The 27,392-nt window shown below is 36.5% G+C and overlaps 1 protein-coding gene and 1 pseudogene across 1 annotated transcript; one reads left to right on the top strand and one right to left on the bottom strand.

Moving 5' to 3' along the window:
• Positions 1-2,832: 2,832 nt before the first annotated feature.
• Positions 2,833-10,328, bottom strand: LOC113046911 (ATP-sensitive inward rectifier potassium channel 12-like). The gene is made up of 2 exons (XM_026208043.1): positions 9,830-10,328; positions 2,833-5,015 (listed from the first exon to the last, which is right to left on the bottom strand). The coding sequence occupies exon 2, from the start codon at positions 4,939-4,941 to the stop codon at positions 3,673-3,675; it is 1,269 nt and encodes a 422-aa protein (XP_026063828.1). The 5' UTR covers positions 4,942-5,015; positions 9,830-10,328; the 3' UTR covers positions 2,833-3,672.
• Positions 10,329-20,429: 10,101 nt separating this feature from the next.
• Positions 20,430-26,963, top strand: LOC113047363 (116 kDa U5 small nuclear ribonucleoprotein component-like; annotated as a pseudogene).
• Positions 26,964-27,392: the final 429 nt, after the last annotated feature.

Genomic DNA, 27,392 nt, shown 5'->3' with positions numbered 1-27,392 from the left:
AGCTAGATTACACAGCTTCTGACAGAAAATCAATCATATGTATGCGTTTTGTACTTAAACTGTTGTTTGATCAGTTTTTTTCCCTTAGTTGTACCCTCATGCCACGCCAGTGTTGAATTATTTTCCTAATTCTATCTCTGTGTTTAGATTATGTATGTAATCACTTCATGCAGCTGGAGGTGAGATGCTTTATGGTTATACGTTGCACACCTGGAAACCATTGCTGCAGACATCCTCAGATCTCCTTCACTCTCACATACATCTGCACAAGTTACACAACTCTACTCGGGTTTATTATTTCTGTTCGATATTAGAAAATGTAAATCCTGCCGGTAGTTCTGTTTCAGTGAGGCACACTTCTGGATCCTATTGCTGAGAAGATTCTAAGATTTTGACTTTCTGTGTTGTCTTTATCTGTCTCACCACTTTCCCCCTCTCTGCTGGAAAACCACATCTTGTCGTAGGTGTCTTTATATGCTATCCGGTCCATGCAGGCTGATCCTTAATGGTTATTAACTCACTCAGAAGCTGCTTGGTTGATCAGCTGGAAGACCTGCTGGTCTTGGTTATAACATGTTATCAAGCTGGTTAGAGCAGGGGCCCGTTCTTCATGCCTTGCTGAATACATCTGAGATGATATGAAAGATGCCAGATCTTCTAAACGTGATAACTGATCTCTGGCTAATTTGGTTCTTCAAATGAATTTGCGTATTTGATTAAAATATCTGGATCAAGTTGTCTAAGATTAATGCGCATTCTTGTGTCCCCTTGTAAAGGGCAGATGCATCGATACTCAAAACCAAGATCAGCAGAGCAGCGATTGGCTGGCGGCAAGACAGCAACATAATGACATCATATAATTCAGAAAGACGCCTGATGAAAAGCTTGACAAATTTCTGGATCTTTATAAGGAAACAGCCAAGTGAACAAACTACATGTATTATAACTACAAATGTTTTAAATAGATCAATGAAATGTGCAGTTTTTATTTTTTGTTTATTTATTTATTTATTATTTATATTCACGATTACTAGTATTTGTACATGCTTAACATTTTTAGTTCAGTATTGTAATTAGCAATTCATGTAATTTTATATCTGAAGTTGAAATTTCAAGTTATCTGCATCTCCTGGTCTCCATCAAGCCACTCCCAAAATTAATGCATGGCTCATATTAACTGTACAGTATGCGTGTAAAAAGCTCATACGATTATACAGTTATTATTTTATCAAGGATAAATCTTTCAATGAGTAAATCTGGCCGTGTCTAGTATTATAGATTACACAACATTATAATTTTTATTGTTATTATTTTAATTGATTGTCCCTGAATAAGTCGAGTTATAATAGAAAAGCAGTGGCTGGGATAGATTTTAAACATCAGTTCCCCTTTAAAAGATGCGGTCTAATCCTGTTTACATGAAATAAGCCTGCTCCTGAGGACCTGTTGCTATGACAGCAAGTCCAGGATGAGCTTTGATGAACCAAATAATCCAAGATCACGCCAAATCATCAACAGTCAAATCCAGCAGACTGAGTTAGCGACGTGCGAAGAACGGGCCCCTGGTATATCTCTCTAGACCAGCTAGCATAATCCAAAAATCAGCTTGAGCACCTTAAACTGGTATGACCTGGTTTTTCCTGCAGGGCTAAGCTCATTTGCTGTAAAGTACCTCACTGTTTTATATCTGTCTTGCCGCTTTTTCTGAAGAGCTGAAATCACCATGAGCTGACTCACTTTCACCCTCAGAAACCCAGCTGAAGAGGTTATGAGGACGTGACCTGAAAACAGCATGCGGCTGCTTAAAATGGGGTGAATAATGACTCCATTTTTCTTTTATAACCAGACGGACTTTTAAAAACAATAAACTGTACAACTCTGGGTTATATGATGGTTTCATGATGTAATTGAGTGTGGTACTGTATTTTTTGGAGAGGATGATGTCGAGAGGATCATCTCTTTTTTTCCCTCTTCTCTGCGAAAGAGGATGACTTTGGCTATAATTTACCTTGATGAAACGTTTAATTTATTTAAATTATCTTATATAATGGCTTCTTTATTTAATCAGGCACACTTATTTGCCCCCACAGAGCAAAGTGATGGATGAGGTGAGTGGGTGAACACTCTCTCCTTTGTTCCTTCTTTGTTTCTGGCTCTCGTTCTCACCTCTCCCATTCACTTTGCTCTGATTTTGAAAAGGAGAGAGACTGTCATGGTCACTAATTATGACGTAAGATACCAGAAGTGGGTGGTTGGTGTTGCTCTGGTGTTAGTTGCATGTTGAATTTCATTTCTAAATGCTCTTAGGTTAGCTTCATAGTAAAATAAACTACTTTCATAAATGAAATTAAATATGTCGTATTATGCTGAATGTTTAAAATTTTGTTTTAAACCGTGAAGACGTTGCATGGCTGATTGTTTATAAAAAATACTACTGAGGTAATACAAATAAACGTATTTAAATATATATTTATGATGTTATGCAATTTTTCTTTTCATGTCAAATTATATTGTTTTCCTTTACAAGGTGAATTTATTTATTTATTTATTTTATTTTGCGGTGTGCCCTTAATCCAATACCGACTTTTCATTCTTTAACATCTAGCATAGAAGTAGCTTTTAGTATCGATCATTTCCTTTCACATTCGCATGTGGGCAGCTGTTTTGATACTGAGGAAAGAAACACCAATAAAGAAAGGTCAAACTGAAGTTCATACTCCTAAAACACACACACACACACACTAGCACAATGTAACTGTTGCTTTAGCAAAACATGTAAAGTTGTAAATATCTTGTTTTAGAGCTTCAAAATTTGGCTACAACACATAGAAATCCATAAGTTATGAGTTTAATATGGCACTGAAGCAACATGAAACTGTTGTTTTTCTTCTGGCTGTCATTGTTAGTATACAAGTGGTTTTACTCAAGGGTGTCTTGCCTGAGCATGAATGTTAAATGGTGGTTTGTTATGAAAAAATTTTTTTTGACTGTATCCTATCATGCCTTATCTTTCACTCCTCCACTCATACAGTAAATATTTTCTACTCACTTTCTAATACTGAATATATAGCTTTGTGTTGCTATTTGCTAGCCTGGGAACCATTTTTCTCATTGTCAGTTAGCAGTAAATCAGCGTCTGTGTAGGTTTTGATCATCTTTCACACACCTCTAAAGTAGTACCTCATCACACAGTAAATATAAAACTATAAGATATTGCAGACTTAGCTTTGACAAAAAGGGAAAAAAAGTATTTTTATTGCTGTAAATCACACCAAAACAAGAGTGTATCATGTTCTACTCTATATCCAAGAAAACACACTAGTGGTTAATAACCTATTTTGTGCAAATTCTGTTAACAGAGAGATTTATTCAATATGGCACCCAGGCTAGCTTAGTATTGCATTATGATACTACTTAAAGCTATCACTTCAAACTACAGTATGAAACAGATAATCAGATTTCAAGTTTTCCTACAGGAAGGCCTCACATTTCCAACATCTACAAAAAGCACTTTCTTTTCCTGACCTGCCCCCAACTACAGCATGGCTCTAGGACAATGGATCAAGGTTTCATATGGCACTTGCATTGCTCTGTAGCTAACCGTTACAACCGACACTAGAGGAATAGGCTGAGTCTACGATAAAGCAAAGTTTTTAAGGTGACAGTCGAGGGTCATATTTCGGATTCTTTGTGATATGACCTCTGATCGAAGTTCAGATTGGCTGAAAGGGTCTCTAGCTCAGTCCCCCTCTCACCCCTGTCCTCTTCCTGCTCCTCTTCATCCCTACTGATGAAGGCTAACTCGTTCTCATAGCAGAAGTTGGCGGCGGACTCCAAGGACTTGTTCTCCTCCATGTCTTTGGAGCTGCAACGTGGCATGGAGGGAACCTCGTAGGTCTTATGAAAGTGCGAATAGTCCACCTTATACTGGCTGCGCTCCTCAAACACCACGGGTTCAAAGCGATGGCCCCATAAGATTTCGCTGGCCAGGTAGGAGCTGCGCACCTGAGCCGTCATCGCAGTCGCCTCGACCATCCCTTCCAGTATGACCACAATCTCAAAATCAGATGTTTCCAGGTCCTGCTTGCTGATTCCATACAGAGGACTCTCCTCGTTTATCTCGTGGAGGATGGTGAGAGGAGCAACCAAGAAGATGCGGTCGAGACCTTGGTCGTAGCCCACATTGATGTCGATCTGATCGAACGGTATGTACTCGCCCTCTTCTGTGATTCGGGGCTTAATAAGCTGCGCCCGCACGTGAGCCTCTACAATGTGACTTTTCCTCAAGTTCCCGACCCGCCACATGAGGCACAGCTTCCTGTCACGCATCGCGATGACAGCATTATGCGAGAACAGTATCGTTTCTGCCCGTTTCTTAGGTCGGGCCATTTTGGCCATGATGGCACCGATCATGAAAGCGTCAATGATGCAACCCACAATGGACTGGAAGACGACCATGAACACCGCTAAGGGACACTCCTCGGTTACGCAGCGGAATCCGTAGCCGATCGTAGTTTGCGTCTCAACTGAGAACAGAAATGCTGCAACAAAGCTGTTGACCTGCATGACACATGGTGTGAAGTCGTCTTTAGTGGGCCGGTCTAAGTCACCATGGACAAGAGCAATAAGCCAGAAGGCGAAACCAAACGCGAGCCAGGACAGGACAAATGCAAGGGAGAAAAGGACAAACATCCAGCGCCAACGGATGTCCACACAGGTGGTGAAGATGTCAGCGAGGTATCGTTGAGATTGCTCGTCCATGTGAGCGAAACTGACATTGCACTGGCCTGTCTTGTTTACGAAGCGGCTCCGCACCTTCCGCCGTGTCTGGATCTTGCCGTTACCAAAGCCATTGCCGAGGGCAGGCATGTTGCCGTGCCGGTACACGTCCTCCTCCGACGATGACACAATGTTGTAGCGGTGGGGCTTGCCCACACTCATGCCAATCTGCCCGACCAGAACCAATCCGTAAGTGACAGAGAGTACCAAAGCAGCTCTGGATCAGTTTGAGTTGCCTGAAGATGAAGCAAAATATAAGATCAGTCATGCAGTCTTTGTTCATTTTTTATCATTTGTCATATGTTTAAGCTCATATGATTACAAATCCCTTGCAGAATAAAAAAATAATAAAAAAATAAATGTTCACACTTTATTTAAATGTCCAATTCTCACTATTAAAGGGTTAATTCACCCCAAAATTTTAATTAGACTGTTTTACTCTCTAAGCATCCTATGTGTATATGAGTTTCTTCTTTCAGACGAATCCAGTCAGAGTTATATTAAAAACTGTCCTGGCTATTCCAAGCTCTGTCATTTCAGTTAGCGGATGTTACAGTCAAAACAATTCATAAAATAAGCATTTTTGTAAGAAAAGTATCAATATTTAAAACATAATAAACACTTTTCTCTCACTTACAGTTTCTGTCATACGTGGGAGACATTCCAGTGGATGACGCAGCAAACGTATGCACATATGCACAGCCCACACGCCGCTGAGATATGCTACTCTCGCGAGTTTCCTTACTTTAGCAAAGGAAAACCAGTCTCCTCTTGGTCCTCTTTGTTCAAAATCCTCCAACATTTTTCTTTGCAAATTCTTGGTTTGTACTTCTAATTTGTGACTGGCGTTTTGTTATTGTTCTCTCTGCATTCATCCCTAATCATGCAACGCCGACGTCTTACTGTACGTCATCTCCCGGAATTGCTTCCACGTATGACAGAGACCGGAGTGAGAGAAAAGTGTTTATTACATTTGAAATATGGATACTTTTCTTACAAAAACACATGGATTCACTACAGGAGGACTTTCACCCCCCAGAGCCATGTGAGGCACATTTTATCATGAATGTGTGCACTTTATCAACAGAAACCCCTGATGACTGCAATAATAGGGCTTGGAACAGCCAGGACAATTATTAATATAACTCCGACTGGATTCATCTGAAAGAAGAAAGTCACAGACACCTTGGATGCCTCAAGGGTGAGTAAAACAGGATAATTTTCATTTTTGGGGGGAACTAACCCTTTAACAAACCATTAACTATGACTTGTGCCTCAAACTTCTAATATGCTGTTTATTAATGGTTAGTAAGGTAGTTGAGTTTAAGATTAGTGATGTAGAATATGGTCATACAGAACATGTGCTTTATACAGTAAGTACTAATAGACAGCCAATATGTTAATAATACGCATGCTAATAAGCAACTAGTAAATAGTGAGAATTGGTCCCTATATTGAAGTGTTATCAAATAAATTGGATAAAATCTTATCCCTCTTATTTGGTAGTGCCCTAAAAAGGTTGCATAACACACATTTAAGTAAATTCCACAGATAAAATGCATTTACAGAAATTAAAATAAACTTTTATAAAAATGTTTTAATATTTTGTTTAATAATTGAAATGAGTATGTTTATTCAATGCACACACATTTTATTGATCAAAAGTGTCAGTTAAGTTATTTACAAAAGATTTCTGAAGATCGTCATTTGACACTGAAAATTGATGTAATGGCTGATGAATATTCAGCTTTACCATCTAAAGAATAAATGACAATTTAAAATATATTGAAATATTGAAAGCTTTTTAACTTGTAAACATATTTTACAATATTACTTTTACAGTCATTTGATCAAATAAATGCAACCTTAGTAAGTATAAGTGACTTTACCAAAACATTAAAAAAGTTCATATTCTATGAGGTGTATGTAAAATTTTGAGTACAATTAATTATTTGAATAAAATGTAAAACTAATGCAGTAATCCATGGGAGGTAGTTAGAGTGGTGTTCTTTGGGAAGATGCAAAGCCTCCTTGGTAAAATCACCGTAACACAGTTCCTCAGATGGATTAATGCTTTCATAAAATGGCAGTATGATGAAAAATTGTAACAGATATCAGGATCCATTAACAATAATTAAAATGAGCAATTTAGTTGATTTGTCTAACTGTAGATTGTTTATAGTATTCTAACATCTTGGCACGTTAATATAAAACATGCGGTTACAGGAGTCTGTGTCTGCATTTTTTATCTTTGATCCAATCAGAAATTAGAGTCCATATCATAAATATATGTTTTAGTATTTAAACAATGAAAGTCAATGAAAGGGAAACCTAAGTGATGCAGGCCAAAATAGTCCCAAAATAAATCATCTGAATTCTCACTGCAGCTAAAAACGTGTGTTACTCCATTGCGTGAGAGTGGGCAAAAGTGCTACTCTGTAAGTGTGAGTGAGGAAAGAGCAGATGTGCAGATCCGTCGTCTGTTTTTTTTCACATCAGATGTAGCTAATTAAAGTAATTTCACACTTTTGCTGTGAAGCTCCGCACCTTTGCGCATTGAAGTGCTGAAGTGCACGCACCTCATAGCCGAGAGGAGCCGTACTGCGCGCATTATTGTTATGGTTATCATGATTATCATCATCCGAATTTTCTCACTGCACTTTTTTTGACAGAGCTCTGAGCCGGGAGCTGCCGGTGGGGTCCAGATTTAGGCGTCTAGCCAGTGCCTGTGTCAAGTGATCTGTCTTTCTATTAATAGACGCCTGTCTCAGTGTGACTACTGCAGGCACACACACTTGCAAGAATCTGTGCTCCAAGACATACTGTACTGACAGAGAGACATCAAAACACACAAACTTCACATGCACACACTCTCTCACACACTGGGGGCTGGGGAGTGTCAGGTGCTGCTATATTGGTGAGCGCAAATAGCTAAGAAGCCGCAGATTCAGCGAGAGTGATAATGAGAAAAACATATCATTTTCTTCATGCATAGCCATGATTGCAGAAAAAATGCAGCATAGTTCTACAATAATCTAAACTAAAAGAATCACATGAAAAACTGGGATATAGAGGTTTCCATGGAAACCTGTCTGGTGGAAATTTTGTGTGTAGGTGTGTGTGTGTTTGTTTGAGGGGTGACTGTCGGCTTCATGGGTGGTATTTTAGTCATCATCCAGGTGGCCAATCACTCCAAATTGAGAGAAGAGACGAGAGAGAAAGAGTTGTGCACTTAATAAGTTTCTCAATGATAGCTGTGAGAATACAAAGTAGATTTCCAGTCGAGGGGAGACGTCCTGATGTGATGTCAGCTCATTCCAATCTAAATGTCAGCAGATCCAATGACCACTTAGTGGTTCAATAGCAGGACTATGATGAGTAAAGATAAACTAATCCATGTTCTGTGATAGCTAAAGGTGAAAACTAACAAACACTCGGTTCCTCAGTATTTCTGCTATATTTAGCTCTTAGTTTGTCAGTTTTTCTTTTCTCTTTGCTCATTTTAATGACACCTGAGTTTTCGAGACGAAATTTCTGGAGATTTCCAGTAGTTCTAAATATGAAATTAAATTACATGTAGAAAATTTCCAAATGTAATTACATTTTAAATCTAAAATATATTAGATTTAAATTATATCTATATCATATTTATATCCTGTAAGTATATATATATATATATATATATATATATATATATATATATATATATACATATATATATATACATATATATATACACACACACACACATACACACACACACACATACTCAATTATTTTTTATACTTTAAATGTGTGCGTATGTGTGAATATATATATATATTTATATATATATATATATATATATATATATATATATATATATATATATATATATATATATGAATAAAATATTATATATGAATATCTATTTCCTGGTTATTCACTAAGCATTTTGTGCTAAAACAAAAATTTCAAAATGATCTCTGCTCTGAACCCTCGAATATGCACTGAACATTTTGCACTGCAATAATGCTTTAAATTGGGTTCCTTTGCACAAATAAAAATATACATTTTGAAAAGGTTTTGTACATTGTTGCATTCAGAAGGAATGGTGGGTGAAGATATTTTATGATATATAGTAGATAATCTCGCTGATGTGCATCTGACGTAAATACCTGTGCCCTATGGCAGTGTTCGATGGAAATTTCATCTGAAGAGAACATTCTGTTTCCTTTCTGCTTTTCATGCACACTTACAACCAAAAGGGACAGCTGTCATTTTAATCCCCGAACGTAATTAACATATTCTACCCATTCCCACAGCTCCTCCAGTCCCGAAATGGCAAATGTGATGAGGAATTAAAGTAATGACAGATTGTAAGAACTTTGACAGCCAGTTGACAGACTTCAGATATTACTCCACCAAACATTTCCACAGCCCCTGAAGAGCTGCATCAGTCTCCTTTAATAAACTTTATGAACTTCGACTCGTATCACTCTCTCCATATGCACGGTGCTTAAATGGAGTAGTGTGTAGTGACTTTTTTTCTTTCTTTTTTTTGCCAGTCTGGTTTTCAGAAACAACAATGCATGATTTGATTTGTTTTGGCATTCTATATCCGTCCAAACAGGTGCCTGTGTGTTGAACATACAGACTTTACACAATCAGGAATTCGATTACTCTGACCGTAAATCTATTGATTCACTTCATTTGAATTTGAATTGAATGGAATTTCCATTGAAATTCATGTATGATTTTTCTCATGGAGCTTTAGAGGCAAGGAAGAGCTCAACATGTGCAGACATTCCAGCTTCCAGGGGACATCTGGGACTGCTGGGTGTGACAGTCCCCTCATTGATTTGATGACACCCAGTGGAAAGTACAGAACATGCAATGATGATCACCATCACCTGCTCATTATGACTCTGCATGTGAGGCACATTAAAGGCGCCAGAACGTTCGCAGACATCAAAAAACATCTACAGGTTGCAGAAAAGACCTGTAGACTGTCCATGCGAGTGAGACGGAGCTGACAGAAACTGAAACAATGAATACACGTTCTGCTTACCTGCTTTCTTCCCTTTGGTGCATGGAAATATATCAGAAAGAGATCTGAAGTTGAGCTAAAGCATGATTCCACTGAGTCCCTCACAGTTCTTCTATACAGGAAAAATCACAGTTTTAAAGAAAAAAAGGGATCCTGACTGTCCAGTGAGGTCCTCATCTTTAGCGTCACATACACCGATGGAAACTCACACACATGTACGCATGCATTCGAAGGAGGGTCTTATCTAAAGGCTGCAGATTATAAGCTAACAGCCTCAGAACGTTCTCTAGCATTGATTCCGATGTTCCCGTAGTCTTCTTTGGTCATCCCTGAGGGTCTGGCATGTCCAGTGATTCCCTAATGTTTCGGTGCGACACCTCGCCAATGGTTCCCTCTTTGGACATTTCAAACACTGCTCTCTCTCTGTCGCTCTCCTTTTTTCTCTCTCTCACCCTTGTCTGCTATCTGATCTTAGCTGCAGTTTTTCACACTCTCTCTCTCTCTCTCTCTCTCGTTTGCTCCCTCTCTCTCTCTCTCTCTCTCTCTCTCTCTCTGAAGTTGGCATTTGCAGGGAGCACGGTCTCACCGATGCTACCTCAAACACAGAGCTCTTGAAAAGCAGCCTGGTGCTCAGGCTCAAACCCAAAATAAGTCCATTTTACTACCCTACTACTAGATTGGCTCAATACATTACAGACTGACAAATGACATGAAAAATCCTTTTTGTTTGAGGGTTTTGTGTGGTTTCTGTTAGCTGGGAACAGGGATTTGTGCACACTGTTTTTCATAGTGTTTGCATAAGGTGTGTTTGTGTGTGTGTGTGTGTGTGTGTGTGTGAACATGCTCTCAGATGAATAATCGTTTTAAAGAGGCTGGCTCTTTGGTTTGGGTTGCACACGCAAGGATAGTGACAGAACCAGGACATTTGTCTCGACAAATAAACACAAACAAACACACAAATACGCTCATCTATCATGCCTGGACACGCTGGCTAATTAATCTGACTCCTACCTGTGTGTGTGTCGCTTTTACGTGTCTGTGTCAAAGATTCTGCCAACTATTAGACAGACAGACAGATAGCTAGATGTGTTGACCTCTCATGGTAAACATACTAAGGCTCTCTAGCTGTGATGTCAGCTTGGGTTGCAGTGGCTTGTCCTGATACTGTTTCATGTTTTGCGTTGGTTGCTATGTTTAGAACTGTTCTACAAGGACTGCTATTGATCTGATATTGACGAAGAGCTGTCTGAAGTTTACTGTAAACAACAAACTGTCCAAATGAACCTGTGTGAATGAATAGAATGTAACTAAATTACTTATAGGCATGCTTGACTATACTTTACAATAGTATTTAGTACTGTTAAAACATTTGTGGTTGATACGATGTTCTTGGAAGAAGTTGCTTATGCTCACAAAGGCTGCATTCGTTTGATCGAAAATACTGGTCAGAACTGTTATGTTGTGAAAAATTATTACAATTTAAAAGAAGCTTTTTCTATTTTTAATATATAATTTTTTTTAAACTTGATTTATCTGAATCTGAATTTTCAGGATTATTACTCCAGTCTTCAGTGTCACATGATCCTTCAGAAATCATTTTATTATGCTGATATGCTTCCCAAGAAATAATTTCTTATTATTATCAATGTTGTTAGATACAGTAGCTTTTTTCATTTCTTTAATGAATAGGAAGTTTTAAGTTTAAAAAAAGTTTAAAGTTTTAAAAAAGAGCATTTATTATAAAAAAATGTTTAACATTATAAATGTCTTTACTTTTAATTTTGATCAATTAAATTCATTCTTATGAAATAAATGTATTTCCATAAATAAATAAAAACATTTGAATAGTGTATGACTGAATTGAGCTGTCTTGTGAGTTTGATCTTTGATCTTGAGAATTATTTCCAAAAAATGTAACTAATAAAAAAATATATATATGCAAATTAGGAATATTATTTGTGAAGAAATATTATTTTAGATTTGTCTGTGATTTAACCAACATGTGCTCTGTGACATCTTACTATTTTTTAGATGCTGCCTAATTGAGTCTAATTGAGTACCATTATTAGTGTGTTGGCATCCTAATTATTTCTGTACATGTAATTAAATACTGATAATTATAACGAATGGTTTTGGACATTAAAAGCCCAATGTTATTTGCACTACATTTGCATTATAAATCATTTCCCTCTTACAGTTTATATTTCACTCTCTTTTGTCTTTTTCTTTGGCTCCCGAAGTTCCTCAAGTTTGCCTCAGTGAGAAAAGGTGTCATCATTTACCCATCTGCATGTCATTCTTTTAAAATCTTTCTTCTGTTGAACAGAAATGATGAATTTTTATAAGAATATGAATGACGGCTGTAGATATCACACTCTAAACAGCATCATAAAAGTATACAGAAAAAGGTTAAAAAACAACTATTGTATGATGTTTTATATAAATTTATATAAATATTGAGTATGTTTACAGTAAAATATTATTTCACACTTTCTACTTCAATTTTTAATTAAAGGTTTTCTGTTCATTTATTTATGATTTTTTTTTGCGTGAAATTTACTAGCAATCTCTAAGTAAAATTTGTCTATCACATTGTATTATAGTTGTTCATATAACATGTGCATTATAGACCAAGCCCTCTAAAATCATAACTTTGTGTGGGGAACAAACCAAAATGTAAGTAATTAAAATGTACACAACTTTAAATGGCTATCCATGGAGAAACACACTTTCTACATGCAGAATGGTGTAGTTAATAAGGCATCAGCTCATTATAAATTATGAATGCTCATTTATCTTCATTCACAAGCCAACATGGTCAGTGTGTGAACACTTTGCATTAAAGCACACCTATTGAGACTAATTCAACCATTACATAATTGCTCATTTATTCTGAACAAAGCTATGAAGACAACTGTCCTTCCAGGGTGTCAAGTGCTTGTGTGCATGTAATAATGTTGTAATATTTATAAGGAAATATGTCTGCATGTTGGCCCTGAGGCAGAGGAACAGATGTCTGTTGTGGAAATTCAAGGGTCCATATGGACTAGAGTTTAATTATTACTGTAGAGACACACACATAAATTCAGTCATGTCAATATGTCCTTTTATATATATGTAATAACAGTGTGAATGTTTTCCCACTGAGAAGATCCTCTTGGTCCTCTGTAGATGGGAAAGAAGTTTCTCTTTTATATGTTGTCCTCCTTAAGCTCTGTGCAACTAAACACTGACAGTTTATTAATCGAAGTGACTATGTGTGTGTGTGTGTGTGTGTGTGTGTGTGTGTGTGTGCGTGCCCCTTTTTCTATAACGTTATGCCATATGGAGCATTAAAAAAAGATGAGTGGAAAATAGGCTGATTGAAAGAGATATGAGCAAAGTGAAATGGTACTTTTGACGTCACAAAAAAAAAAGCTTTTGACCAATTCTACCTTCACAACTGTTGCCACTAGCTTTATTAGTCCAGTTTTTTTATTTTATAATATAAGTCTACACTTCTAGAAAATAAAAATTGGTAAAACACTGTCAATGGTAAACTTTCAAAAGGTAGATGTACACATACAAATGTACAACTTAGTACTTTTAAAAGTATAATAAGTACCTTAAAGGTATTAATATTTACCATTTAAGGGAAAGTAAGATACAAAGATGTATCGTTTAGCTTTTGTGCCGTATGGAAATATATGGAGTATGGTTTAAAAACAATTATCCATATATGCATAAATATTGTTGCTTAGTATTTCTCTAAGTGCTTTGTCTTTAAAACTATGTGTGTGCCTTCATTACCAAATTGAAATGTAACATCACACCTACATTTCCTCAAAGGTAAATTGTTAATCAAGCCCTAAATTATGTTAATTAATTTACATATTAATTCAGGTCACTTGCGTGAATGTTAGTGCAATTAAATGAGGCTTTAAATAACCATTTGCTTCAATTTTGATTCACAGCCACCTCCATATTACTGTGTAATCTACCACTTTCTTTAAAGAATAATGGTTTGTCATGCTTCATTCCAGCCCACATAATATCTATTCACTTTTTTTTTCCACTTCTTGAGCAATTTTCTTGCTCTTGTAGACATTTAGAGTTCATTCCTATGGCAATGTAAAGCTTGTCTGAACTTGCAAGAGTAACCAAGGAAGCAAAGCTTAGAGGGTCGACTGAAGGAGCTGTTTGCCTTTTCACAGGAGCTTGTGTGATTTGACTGTGTATTTGTTACCAACAAAAGCAACACACATGTTGACACCATGCAGACGCACATGCATGGGACAACATTTATCAAGTTTGGAATTTAGGCCACCGACTCTCTTATGTGTTGCCACTTACACTCATTTTTGTTTGCTGTGTGTTTCATCTCTGTAGCCCTGTTTGAGAAGTTCTCACACATTTCTTTTTAAAGATAAATGGTGTACAGTAGGTATGCATCACACAGGGAATTATACCAAATTTAAAGAGCACACAGACCCATTTGTACAATGTGAATTTGATAAATATCACACACACACACAGTGGCGCACTGATCTACTTAGAGTAGAAAAGTGTGTGTGTGTGTGTGTGTGTGTGTGACCTCAAATATGCTGTGCTGTTTCTCCACCTTCCTGTAAACTAGTTTCACACCTTGTTTGCCATTCATCTTTCTCTCCATCTTTCTGACAGACCTGCATGTATCCTGCTTAATCGGAGGTAAAAAATGACACCTGCAGGAATAACAACCCAAAATGTGCAACATAAACGCAAAACACTAACTGTATCTGTTTCTGTCTCTCTTTCTCTCTACTATTAATGAAGGTCGTTGTTTCAGTGCTACTGTTTTACATACAGTACAAAATAAATCATATAAAGGAACTTTTTAAAAGTTTGGGGTTGTGAGATTTTGCTATGTTTTTGAAATAACAAGTCTCTTATGCTAACCAAGGCTGCATTTTTTTATTATAACTTTTAGATCAATTTTAAATAATCTAGTTTTCTAATTTTATATGTGATGGAAGAATTTTCAAGTCATTACTCCAGTCTTCAGTGTCACATGGACCTTCAGAAATCATTCTGATATGCTGTTATTCAGAGCTTAAGAAACATTTCTTCTTATTATAAATGTTAAAACTGTTGTGCTGCTCAACATTTTTATGCAAACTATGGTGCATTTTTTCAGGACTCTTTGAATAATAGGAAAAAAATAACAGCATTTTAGAAACCTTTTGTAACATCCCTAGTAAAAAAGTAAAACATTTCAAATACATACTAAGTATAGTTCAAATCTATTAACATATTTATTGACATATCAATCAAGATTTATAAATGTCTTTACATAAATCAGTCAGTTTTTATCATATTAACGCATCCTTGCTGAATAAAATGTCTTAAAAAAAAGAAAGTCTAGTATTGCTTATGACTGATTCCAATTTACATGACAAAAATTGTAGTTAATAACATAATCCATGACATTACACATTTTAGGGTATTATAATCAGACTACTTCTGACCTAACTTGTTTATCACATGACAGTGTTTAACCATGTTGATTTAAAAATACTAACAGCAAGAAAATATATTCCATTTATTATTATTAACAACATGATGTGCAATTAAACATGATATTACGTCAGGGTTCATAAAGGGGGTTGTTAGCTTATTGAAAAGCTAAAAATAAATTAAATCATTGAAATTAAATAAAAATGAATGTGTTTATGGTTGATGAAATGTTGAAACACTTCTTAAATCTGAAATGATCAAATGCTGTAATTGAATCTAATTACAAGTACTTCATTTTTAAATCTGATAACGTAATCAAGATTACATCAAGCTGTATTCAGTTAGCTACATGAAATAGCAATGAAAATAGCAAAATACACAAAATAGCTTTATGTAATGCCTCAGTTTCACAAAGGAATGAAATAACAAGCATTAATTAAGCCTCTTGTTGTGTTTTCATTATGTAAATGAGGTTGACAAGCTTGTCTGCTATTTTCTCTTCTCTCTCTACCGACAATCAAGAGTCTCATCAACTACAGCACAAGGACCAACTGCAGATTAACAGGTGTGTGTGTGTGTGTGTGTGTGTGTGTGTGTGTGTTTGTCCAGTAATGGAGTAGCTACAGCACAGACATAAGTAAGTAGATAAGTAAGCGATCTGAGATACAGACCTAAATCTACTGTAGACTATATAAATAATGCTGGAGAAGAGGTTGCGCCAAAGACAGCCAGAAGCAACAGGAAATGAACACGCAGCTGTAATGGAGCAGACATTAGTGTTTGATACGGAACAGAAGAGTGGGATTGCGCACAGGGGAAAGTGTGCCATTTATTTTCGCTGCTGCCCAGGTGTGCTGATCAAAATGAGTAATGAGAGAGTTAGTAGAGCAGCACCTCAGAGAATACACTCACACACCATGCATACATGCAAACAAAACTCACAAAAGAGGATTATGAAACGAAATACATGAATTCTGCTAAGAAGGAGGGAGGATCAGCTGTTTTTATGGCAAATACTTGAATCGAGGTGTTTATTAATACATTCTAGAAAGTTTGCATGTTTCATAGGACTTGAACCCATGAACTTGGTGTTGCAGCGCCATGCCCTACCATCTGAGCTACAGTTCCCCTGCTTGTCCATTGTGTCCGCTGCAGCATTTCTACACCGCAATAAATTTCTTTCTCTATGCCAGAGTATTTAGACTCATGATACATGGTCTGTGCATTTGGCACCATCATGTTTGTGATTGTGACATTTGGCATCAAGCCCCTGGAAAATGGATCTCTTGCACCCAAGAGGTCTTGAGGTCTCCTCGCCGTTTCCTCAGATAGATTTTAGAAAGAACACATAAGCCCTGCTGCAAATAAGCATGGGCGCTTCCTTTCTTACACACGTTTCAGCATTGACCCGTTCCAAAACCTCTGCACGAACAGAGCGGGACGGTGGAAAACGTCATCTGTTATTCCACCCGTGCACTTAGGATGATTTATTCCATCCAGAGATCTATTTGTGATGATATGAGGGTTCACATGCAGTCACGTAGACACATATTATATTGCATGAATTATGCCATCACATAACAATAGCTTTATTAAGATACGCTGTTGATGTGTGATTGTTAAAAGTTGATATGATTCTTTAGGGCCTTAATGAAAAGCCTGTAACATAGTTTGGTTAAAATTTCTCAATGGTAGTGTAAAAAACTACGGTGACGTATTGCTGCCACACACATATAATTTTTTCCACTCACTTATGTCGTTATAACGAGATGTTTTCTCGTAATAACGACATCTTTTCTTGTAATTACGAGACGTTTTCTCGTTAAAACAACATCTTTTCTCGTAATTCTGAGAAAACATCACATTACGACATAATTGAGTGGAAAAAATAACATGTGTGTGGCAGCAATGCGTCACCATAAAAAAACTCATTTTTTATCCTGTCAAAAATAACTCTTTTAAGAGTAAGCCGTTTCTGTAGTATTTTCCTTTAAATGTTAATGAGCTCTGCTGACCCTGCCCCTCTCTTTCAAACTGCTCTCAGAGAGACTGTTTACTTTAAGCCGAGTTCAGACATGAATTTCAAAGTAGTTGGGTCACTGTTCTTTTCACACTGCATGACTATCTTGGCCAGCATTCAGTCACTGCTGTGTTTACACTGCACGATGGATCGGCGACAGAAGGTTTCACACTGCATGACTTTACAATAGGAAGAATCGCCAACAGCTCTGTCTGGCACGCAAACTATGTTTCACAACCAAACACACGCAAGATGTGACAAGGAAACAACGCAATATCACACGTGCAAGACCGGAGTTTTCACGAGAGACTGGGATAGCTCAGATAAAACAGACACGGGTGCTCCTGCTAAATTTATACAAATGTATCTTCCATTTCATGGGTCCGAATATACCGAGAAGAAAGCCTTTTTCTGAAATGAAGCCATACTTGCTTATATTGTGGTCTATAACTCCTCCCCGAACTTTATGAACATTTCAGACAGCATGATTTTGAATCGCCGACAGGTCCAGATATTTAGCATGCCAAATATCTCACGGGCATCGGTGACTCATCTGCGATTCTCTCAGATCCCGTCTTTGCTCATTCACACTGTGTGTTTGTCACTTGCGTGAACGAGCTCAGATTTGCCTGTGATTTCAGGCATTTGTCAGTGATTTCTCAAAACCTGTCGCGAGCCAAAAATTAGGCTAAAATCGTGCAGTCTGAACGCGGCTTTAGCGGCAATCATCGTGAAACTTGCTAATTAGCACATTATTTAAAGTTCCCCTTTTAAGCGCTTTTTTGAAGCTTTGATTGTGTTTACAATGTGCAATATAACATGTGTTCATGTTTCGCGTGTAAAAAAACAGTATTTTTCACATAATTCACCTATCTGTATACCACTGTTTTCACTGTCATAAAAACGGGCTGATGACTTCCTTGTTCTATAAAGCCCCACCTTCAGAAATATGTAACGAGTTCTGATTGGCCCAGCGGTTCCTGTGTTGTGATTCGACACCAGCTTACAGCACGCTGCCCTCCTGCAAACGTGATTGGACTAGTTTTGAGAAGCAAGTGGGCAGGAGCATGTGCTGGAGATGTACTTATAATCACAGGAGAGTTTTTACTGACAAGATGCGCATGAAAATCGCATTCGATTTTTTTGCACAGCCCTAACTTCTAGTTAACAAAGCTAAACAGCATTGCCCTTTGTGTAATAAGTTACAGAAACTGTTAAATGCACCAACTTAAATAATAAAATACACTTACCGGTTGTGGTCTATAAACAACGCCTTCTCCAGACAAAAAGGGAACTGCTCCATCTTTCTAGAATAATCTTTGTGCGAATCCGGCATTAAACATCTTCCTTCTTCTCCGTCGGAGCGCAACAAGGCCACGCCCACTTTTTGTGTATTCATGTGGCCGGAGGTTAGTCAAAAAACTGTTTTAGTGACGTCATTACTGCAGGAACTAGAGGGATGTAGTCCAAACGGGTCGTTTTTTGTAGGCGAATTCTGTTAAATCAAATATCTCACTTGGCATTGAACTTTGAACTTTAGAATTTTACAGATATTATTTATACTCTAACAACAACATTACAAACTTACTAAAGTTTAAAACATGGGATCACGAAAAGGTGATTTGCAATGATTCATTACAAAACCTTATACTCACTTCTTCTGTAGATGAGGCTGTATCACAAAAGATTTGCATGAAGATAGACACATTTATGTAGATAGGGGGTGAATTCTCTTTAAAAAAATTATTAATCCACTGCATTTTGATTGGCTCGATTTGAGAAAGGGGTAGATTTTTAGTAGATTAAAAAAAAAAAACACTGGGTGCATTTATATCATAATAGGATGATTGTGTGTACATACACTGCAAACACACATTTCAGTTCAAACAACTTGTAAAAGTGCATGTAGCATCCAATGACCCATTTAATACAGTCTGAAAGTATAGTATAAACCACTCATGCATATTTATCATGCAGTGTCACACATAATGTTGATGAACACATGATAAAGTCTGGTAGATGCAACATGTTGCGGATTCGTAAAGACATGCACTCATACAGAAGGAAGTTTTGTGAATTTCTTTGTTTCTCCTGCATTTTGTAAGTGATGCAACAATGTGGTAGAGTCATTGTTCAGTTTGATTTGCTCAGAAAACATGGACAGTAAGGTGCTTTATGCTTTATCCAACTGCTATCATTAGAAACACTTTAGGCCTCATTCTTGAAACACGATCAGAATGAATTTTTGTATTAGGCTCATCTGAATACAGTACTATTGTTCATGTCAATTGTATTCAACTGGCCATTTAACGTGTTCCTGTTGGTTGTTTGCCTAGTCTGTTTTTTTACATTTGGAAAGTAACAGTGGATGCTGTTGACCTCTGTAGTCCTGCCAATGTTCAAGTGCCACATGAGATCCCTGTATCAACAAATGGAGCCTGAGTCATACTAGGGCATTGTAAACTATGTGGGACTGAAAATATTAGAGATGCCCAATGCATGAAACCCAAACAGGAACTAAGAAATTCTGTAACACACAAGTGTTATGGTGCCATCTTCTGTCAGTATATTTTATTATTTGATCTGTTGGATAGTCTTGAGAGGATATATCTTATTAATTGTGGAAAGAAGTATGCACTATTTTTTATTTGAAAAATAAATTACAAATATTTTAAGTCTTAATCAAAGAGTCTCTAATGGCCTACTATGAAGTTTCTATTATATTTGCAAACATATAAATGTAGTGCATTTACATGTGATAGACAAAAATTATAGATTATTTAAGTGAGACATTCATTCATATTTTGTCATATTGTTGCTCGTTTAGATTTGTCAACAGCTTTATTTGATGCGTTTCTAAATCCTTGATCTTTAGATGTATTGTGATTGTCAGTATGTAGGTAATTTGTTTCATCATGTTCTGTGTCTGTAGTATGTGTGATATTTAATAAGGGTCTTCAAGATAAACTTGTGGAGCTGCTGTAGATAATATTCTATGTAACATGATCATAATATGAAACAACATAAATGAAGTTATGAGAGTGGAAGTAAAACCATCTTATACTTAAACTTTTTCCAAATTAAATTAGCTGTGTTATGTAAGTATAAACATGTGTTCACATGGTGATGCTAAACTAAACTGAGCGACTGATTAAGCATGCAGTGCAGGAGAGGTTGGCCATCACTATCTGTGTTAACAGAGTGGATCGTCTGATCGTGGAGCTCAAGCTGCCCCCTACTGATGCCTGCTACAAACTGTGCCACATTGTGGATGAGGTCAGCGGCTTGCTGAGACACCCACAGTGTTCAAAGGAGGAGGTTTTGGTAGATACAAAATCTGTTTGTCTTTCAGTTGCTTATTGATATTCACTTTCTTTATGAATTTAATTGTTTTTATCAAACAGTTTTGTCTGAAATTCTATAAAATAATCTCTCTTTTTTCCCTCTCTGGCAGCACATAGTCCACGGAGGAGTCTCTGATTGTGTCTCCCCTGTTAGGGAACATGTGTTTCGATCCTCACAATACAGCATCTGCTTCACTCTTGGCTCATTTGCTAAAATCTATTGTGACACCCACGGTGAGACACACACACACACACACACACACACACACACACACACACAAACGAGTTCAAATTCATCCTCAATGCTTCAGCCTGAAAGCATCAAACTGTTTCTCTCAGTTGTTTCCCAGGTGATATCAACTACATGGAGTTTGCTAAAAGACTGTGGGGAGACATTTACTTCAACCCTAAAACGTGAGAATCTCAAACGAATTTGATCTCATAGACAATATGCAGAATGGCAGGAAGTTTTTTGTTTTTATAGTTCTCTGTGTCTTGTGTCTGTCAGGAGGAAGTTCACAAAGAAAGCCCCCGACAGCAACTCTCAGCACAGCTTTGTTGAATTTAATTCGCACTAGAGCCGCTGTACACGATTCTTTCACAGGTGAGAAATACACTCACATTTCTTTTATTTGGCTACAATGTATGCACATTCAGGCAGTCAGATACACAGGCTGTATAACTGTGGTGTGTCTGTAGGTGGAGGGGGATGTAGATACGTCTCTGCCTCATGTGTTGGATGAGCTTGGCATTCATCTGACTAAAGAGGAATTAAAGCTCAACATCAGACCTCTGCTGTGCCTTGTCTGTAACCAATTTTTTGGAGAGTTTACAGGCGAGTGTCTTTTATTTTGTGCGCTTGTGCCGTTGCAATATATCATAATTCTTGCACACGGGTCAGGTTCGTTCAATCTAATAATATGTGCTAATTCAAAAGGCTTTGTGGACATGTGTGTGCAACACATACCATCTCCTCAGGGGGGTGCCAGAGCCAAGATAGAGCACAGCTACACAGGTGGACCGGACTCAGGCCTCGGAGAGACAATGTCTGAGTGGGACCCTGATGTAAGTGTGACATTCAGCTTGTACAATGTTTTAAAGAATTACATTTTCAGAAAAAAATTGGTAACACCAATTCAGAAGGTTAGTCGCCTGTAGGTTAGTGGTGTATAGGTACAGTATTTACGGATGCATTCGTATAGTTTGTATTTTTTTGTTTATGTATAGGTAATTTATAGTCAAAATTTGTCACTACGTTAGTTGTGCATAGATTTATACTGATTTACTTAATTGTTGTATGTCTGTATTTATGTAGCACATGTGGTCCTGTGAAGCACGACATTTCGTTCCACTGTATGTGAACACATGTAGCTGGATGACAATAAAGCTCAACTTGGCTTGACTTGAATTCTCACTATTAAATAGTTGCTTATTACATACCAGTTGTTAACATATTGGCTGTTTATTAGAGCTTATTAATCAGATATTCTGCATGACCATGTTCTACAGCCCTAATCTTAAACTTTACAACACCTTACTAACTATTAATAACAAGCATATTAAGAGAAGTCATAGTTAATGGTTTGTTGATAGCTAGAATTGAACCTTAAAATAAAGTGATCTGCACTATCAGAAGCCTGTGGATTTCTGTCGCTAGTTGACCGTCACACTCTGTCTTTCCAATTGCTCATTTTTTTCCTAGCATTATTAGTCCATGGTCCCCCATTTTCCCCAACAATACTTGAAGTCTTTTATAGTTTTCAGTGTATACCCCATAAAAAATTGAGATTGACATAACTAGCAAAAAAAGATATTATTATAAAAATGCCCATGCAGTTATATATATATATATTTTAATTTGTTTCTAGAAGTCACACTTAAAAAATTAGGTTTTTCAAGACCATTATTATTTTAGTGCTTGTTTTGTCTTATTTTAAATAATTTTATGTCAAAAATAAAAAATAAAGTAGATATTATTGGAATACATATTAAAAGAAAATACTAAGAAAATATTTAAAATCCTATTTTAAGTAGAAAGACTAAAATAGCATTTTCTTTTAAAATGTACTTCAATAGCGGAGGTTGTCTGTGATCTTAATCCCGGGTGAATCGACCATGTAATGTAAATGTAATTTGTAAAGGAAAAGTTCCCCCACTAAAGACCTACCATATTTCGCCGAACACCAAAGTCCTGTGATAATATTAGTTCAGTGTGATTCAGCATCTCTGTGATTTGGCCTGTATTTGGTGGGTTGTATATCATTTTTCAAAGTTTTTGTTTCCTGTGCACCTTTTTATCCATTTGTCGTGAAGAATGGAGCTGCGTTGGAGTGTTTGATATTATTGAGGGTGCTGTCATATCAGTACACCAGGTTAATGTGTTACAAATAAATCAAGCATAAAGCTTGAGATGTTATTTTAACCTGGTGAAATGTAAATGAGACAGCACAACAAACTATACTAATATATATTTTAAAGCCCATCTAGACCATAGAACGGGGACTCTCAAACCTTGACATTCAGGAGATCAGTCAGTAAATTTGAGTAAAGTCACAGGCTTTGCTTATCACACGAACGAAATTCAGATGTGGGGGGTCATTTCAAAATCACAAAATGTCACTAGCCTTTTTTGCATGGGATTAGTATTATATAAATTATGACTGTTTTAACTAGTATTTTTGATCACATAAATGCAGTCTTGTTGAGCATTAGAGACTTCTCTCAAAATAATTCTAATATTTAACAACCACAAACGTTTAAGTGGCAGTTTATGTGGTGCAGTTCAACCGACAAGATCTACTGTTTCAACTAAAATCTTAAATCACTATTTTAAAACCAATGAATGTATCTTTCTCTCTCTGTAGAAAAAAATTGTGAGAGTTTTTCCAGAGTTTTTGCAGTTGGGCTTTTGGACCTGACACAACCGGGCCCAGCATTTTAGTCTACGACACTGCCCTCTGAGGTAATTAGCATAAATCAGCTAACATTAATCATGCTCTGAAAGGTTCATTTATATTCATTAAGTCATTGTAATATATATATATATATATATATATATATATATATATATATATATATATATATATTAATACAATTCAACTGTAATTGGGTTGCAAAAGAATGAAATTCAGGATATTTGACTTCACTTCTCCTCTGACTGTATTGACATACATTTTTAAATTTTGAATGTAGATGTGTGTGTGAGTATTTTGGCATCATGGATGTGTTGGTGTGTCGTTGTTTGGTGTCTGTGTGCTTGCCAGAAAATAAGAAGTGTGAAAAAAATGATGTGGCATATGATTGCATGTGACACGTTGTGTCTGTTTTTGTGAGCGCTTGTGCACTGGTGTGCTTAACTTGTTGACAGCTAAATAATTTGATAAATGATCTGTTTTCTTTCTCTGTGTGTGTTGTGGGTAGATAAAGCTCTTCTTGGCTGCATTGTACAGGGCTTCCAGTGGGGCACACGTGAGGGTCCTTTGTGTGATGAACGTAAGACAGTGGATGATATTTTTTTTAGATTTTTTGTCTAAAAAGCAACCCAGAATGATCAAATGTTCTTAGGGTAAACATATGTGTTTAAATCAGGGATGCTCTCTATATTGGTATTGGTTGATGGTATATATCAGCCAAGGTAACACTTTAGTACAGGGACCAATTCTCACTATTAACTAGTTGCTTATTATCATGCATATTATGAACATATTGGCTGGTTATTAGCACTTATAAAGCACATATTTTGCATGACCATATTCTACATCCCTAACTTCCTTACTAACTATTAATAAGCAGCAAATTAGGAGTTTGAGGCAAAAGTCGTAGTTTATGGTTCGAGAATTGGTCTGAAAAAAGTGTGACTATCATCATCCATTTTACATTTAGTTTGCCTTTGCTGTCATTGAACGCTCGCATAAAGTTGATCTTTAAAAACACTAATAATGAAATAACACTGCTGAATGTAATCTTTAACAAATCTCCAAATGAATGTGGAGTGTAAATCACATACATTAAAATGTTGTGATGTGTAGATTGGTTGGTTTTAGTTTTTGGTGCCTTTATTTTTAACCTATTTAGACGACATAGTATAGAAAATATATAAATAACAAATCTATCTCCTTGTCATTCTCTGCCTTCAGCAATCTGCAACATGAAGTTTAAGATCCTGGACGCAGAAGAGGAGGACATCCCTACAGCTCTCAGAGTCATCTACTCTGCCTTCCTGATGGTAATCTATCCTTCCATAGCTCTGTTTAACCACCTCTCTTCTTCCCCCATCTTCCTCCGTTTCCTTTCTCTGCCTAATCATTGTTTCCATTAGTCTTATTGGACTGTTTCATTCAATTACGTGATCCATTAACTCAGTTCAGTAGATTAAGTTGATTATCGTAATTGGTTTCTCACTTGCTCACCCTCTCTTTTTCCTCGTGTTGTGATTGGTTGGTTTCTGTAGGCCACGCCCAGGCTGATGGAGCCCTATTCCTTTGTGGAGGTTCAGGCCCCTGCTGACTGTGTTTCTGCTGTGTACACGGTGCTGGCACGCAGGAGGTACACTACACACAAACAGAACGAGGACATTGCTGACTCCTCGTCTGTTAACACACATACACACACTCGCATTAAGCAGATTGTAGCTCACGGCAGCAAAAGTCAGCAAGTCTCTAATAAACACAGTCTCCTTTTAGAACGAGCCTCTGACTGATCTCTTGTCTGTGTGTCCCGTAGAGGTCATGTGACGCAGGATGAACCAATCCCTGGCTCTCCTCTCTCACCATCAAGGCTTTCATTCCTGCTATTGACTCGTTTGGCTTTGAGACTGATCTCCGCACAACTGGCAAGTACAAACACACACACACACATATCTTTTTTTCTTGTTTCTTTGTTGTGTGTATGTGTGCCTTAATGAGGGTAAGAGTATTATGTATAAGTGAATCTCACAAAATCTGTCCAAAAAACCAGGTCACATGAAAAGAAATTAAAATAGGAAATTATAGATTTTTCATTTTGTTTTAACAAAAACAATTTCCATATATATATAAACAAACATCCACATATATATTTCAGAAAAATAGGTTATGTTTATATATTAAATATTTATATATAATATATATATATATATATATATATATTAAAAATATTTACTGTATAGTGCATTTATATATACAAAATAAATATACACAGCTATATTATGTAAAAAAAAAAAAAAAAAAAAAAAAAAAAAAAAAAACTTTATTTTGGATGTGAAATTAATTAAATTAATAAAAAAATTATTAAATTAATTCATTAATTATTGAATTTAAAAGTTTTATTACAGTATTTTTACTCGAAGAACCTAATGAGATTTAACATTCAACATTAATGATAGAAAATTACAACAGCAAAAAATGTCTGAATTGTTGAATTTAAAAAGTGAGAATTTGAGGAAGAAAATCTAGAAATGCATTTAGACCAAATAGTATTTACTGTACTGTAACGTATGGTGATTTAAATAGTAAAAAAAAAAACATTATTATATTAATATTATATTAATATTTTAAACATATGATCTAATAGCAATCAGAGTATTGGATTTTTTTAAAGAATTTTCATAATGTAAAAATGCAAGTAGTTGTTAATTAAAAATAGGCTTTGTTTAATATATGCAAAATGTATCATGTTCATTTTGGGGAAAACATGACTTGTGTAAGATTCACCCATGTGTGTTTGATGTTGAGTAGCAGAAAATTGAATCAGCAGAAGCTTATCTTGCACTCCCTTGCCTTTAACACTGTTTCTGTGTGTGGGTGCGTGGGTGTTTGTGTCTCATGGTATTAGATTTTCACCACTGTCCTGAGTAATTATTGTCTCTGTCCCTCACTCTAGATTGTTCCCGGTGATCCTCTGTATAAGAGCATTGTGGTTCGTCCTCGAGAGCCTCAGCCAGCCCCTCATCTGACCAGAGGGTTTACAATCAAAACCCGCAGGCGCAAAGTAAATGAAATGTCAGTCAACTTGTTTAGTTTGAATATGCATCATATATCATCATCCCAATCATCTCTCTCTTCCTCCAGGGTTTGAGCGAGGACGTCAGTATCAGCAAGTTCTTCGATGACCCTATATTGTTGGAGCTAGCCAAACAAGATGGTGCTCAATTACCAGATGTGATGCGACAAATGACAAAATCATTCCCCTTCAGCTTCACCAGACTTGCCCCTACTACAAATCAATCCAGTTCTGTATGATAAAATAAAAAAATTACTTTTTTATTTGTAAAGTGCTAGGAACATCAAAATTGATCACTGTTGTCATTGCCGCAGACTTTCCTAAATTAACCTGCGACCTCCAGGAGCTCCCTTATCATTTAGTTCTTTGTTTATTTTAATAGTTGACAAGTATAGTAAAAAAAAGTATAGTTGTTTTTGTAGTATAAGATAATGTGAAGCACAGGCAAAGTCTTTTTGAAATGTGTCTGAAATCTCTGTAAAATCTTACATCATTTGTGTAAGTGTGATTAAAAGGATTTGGTCTGTGTATCTGGAGTTCGAGGATATTATGGATGTATTTTTTTATATATATTGCTAAAGGTGATAGCCATTGTACTTCTTAAGGTTTGAGGACTCTTTGATGTGAAGGAGAAGATGGTTTTGATATACAGCATGAAAGTATGCTCAAACTTTGGAAGAGAATATTCAACTCAAACATGAGAACATTTGCTGACTGCAGAATAAAAGTGAAGAACATGCAAAGGGCAGGAGACACGTGTCTGCAT

This window comes from Carassius auratus, chromosome 28 (genome assembly GCF_003368295.1).
Source record: "Carassius auratus strain Wakin chromosome 28, ASM336829v1, whole genome shotgun sequence".
In the NCBI taxonomy this organism is placed as follows: Eukaryota; Metazoa; Chordata; class Actinopteri; order Cypriniformes; family Cyprinidae; genus Carassius; species Carassius auratus.
This window is presented reverse-complemented; position numbering and strand designations above follow the sequence as displayed.

Excerpts from the sequence above, each read along its gene's own strand:
- LOC113046911 (XM_026208043.1), bottom strand. The coding sequence starts at position 4,941 with ATGAGTGTGGGCAAGCCCCACCGCTACAACATTGTGTCATCGTCGGAG.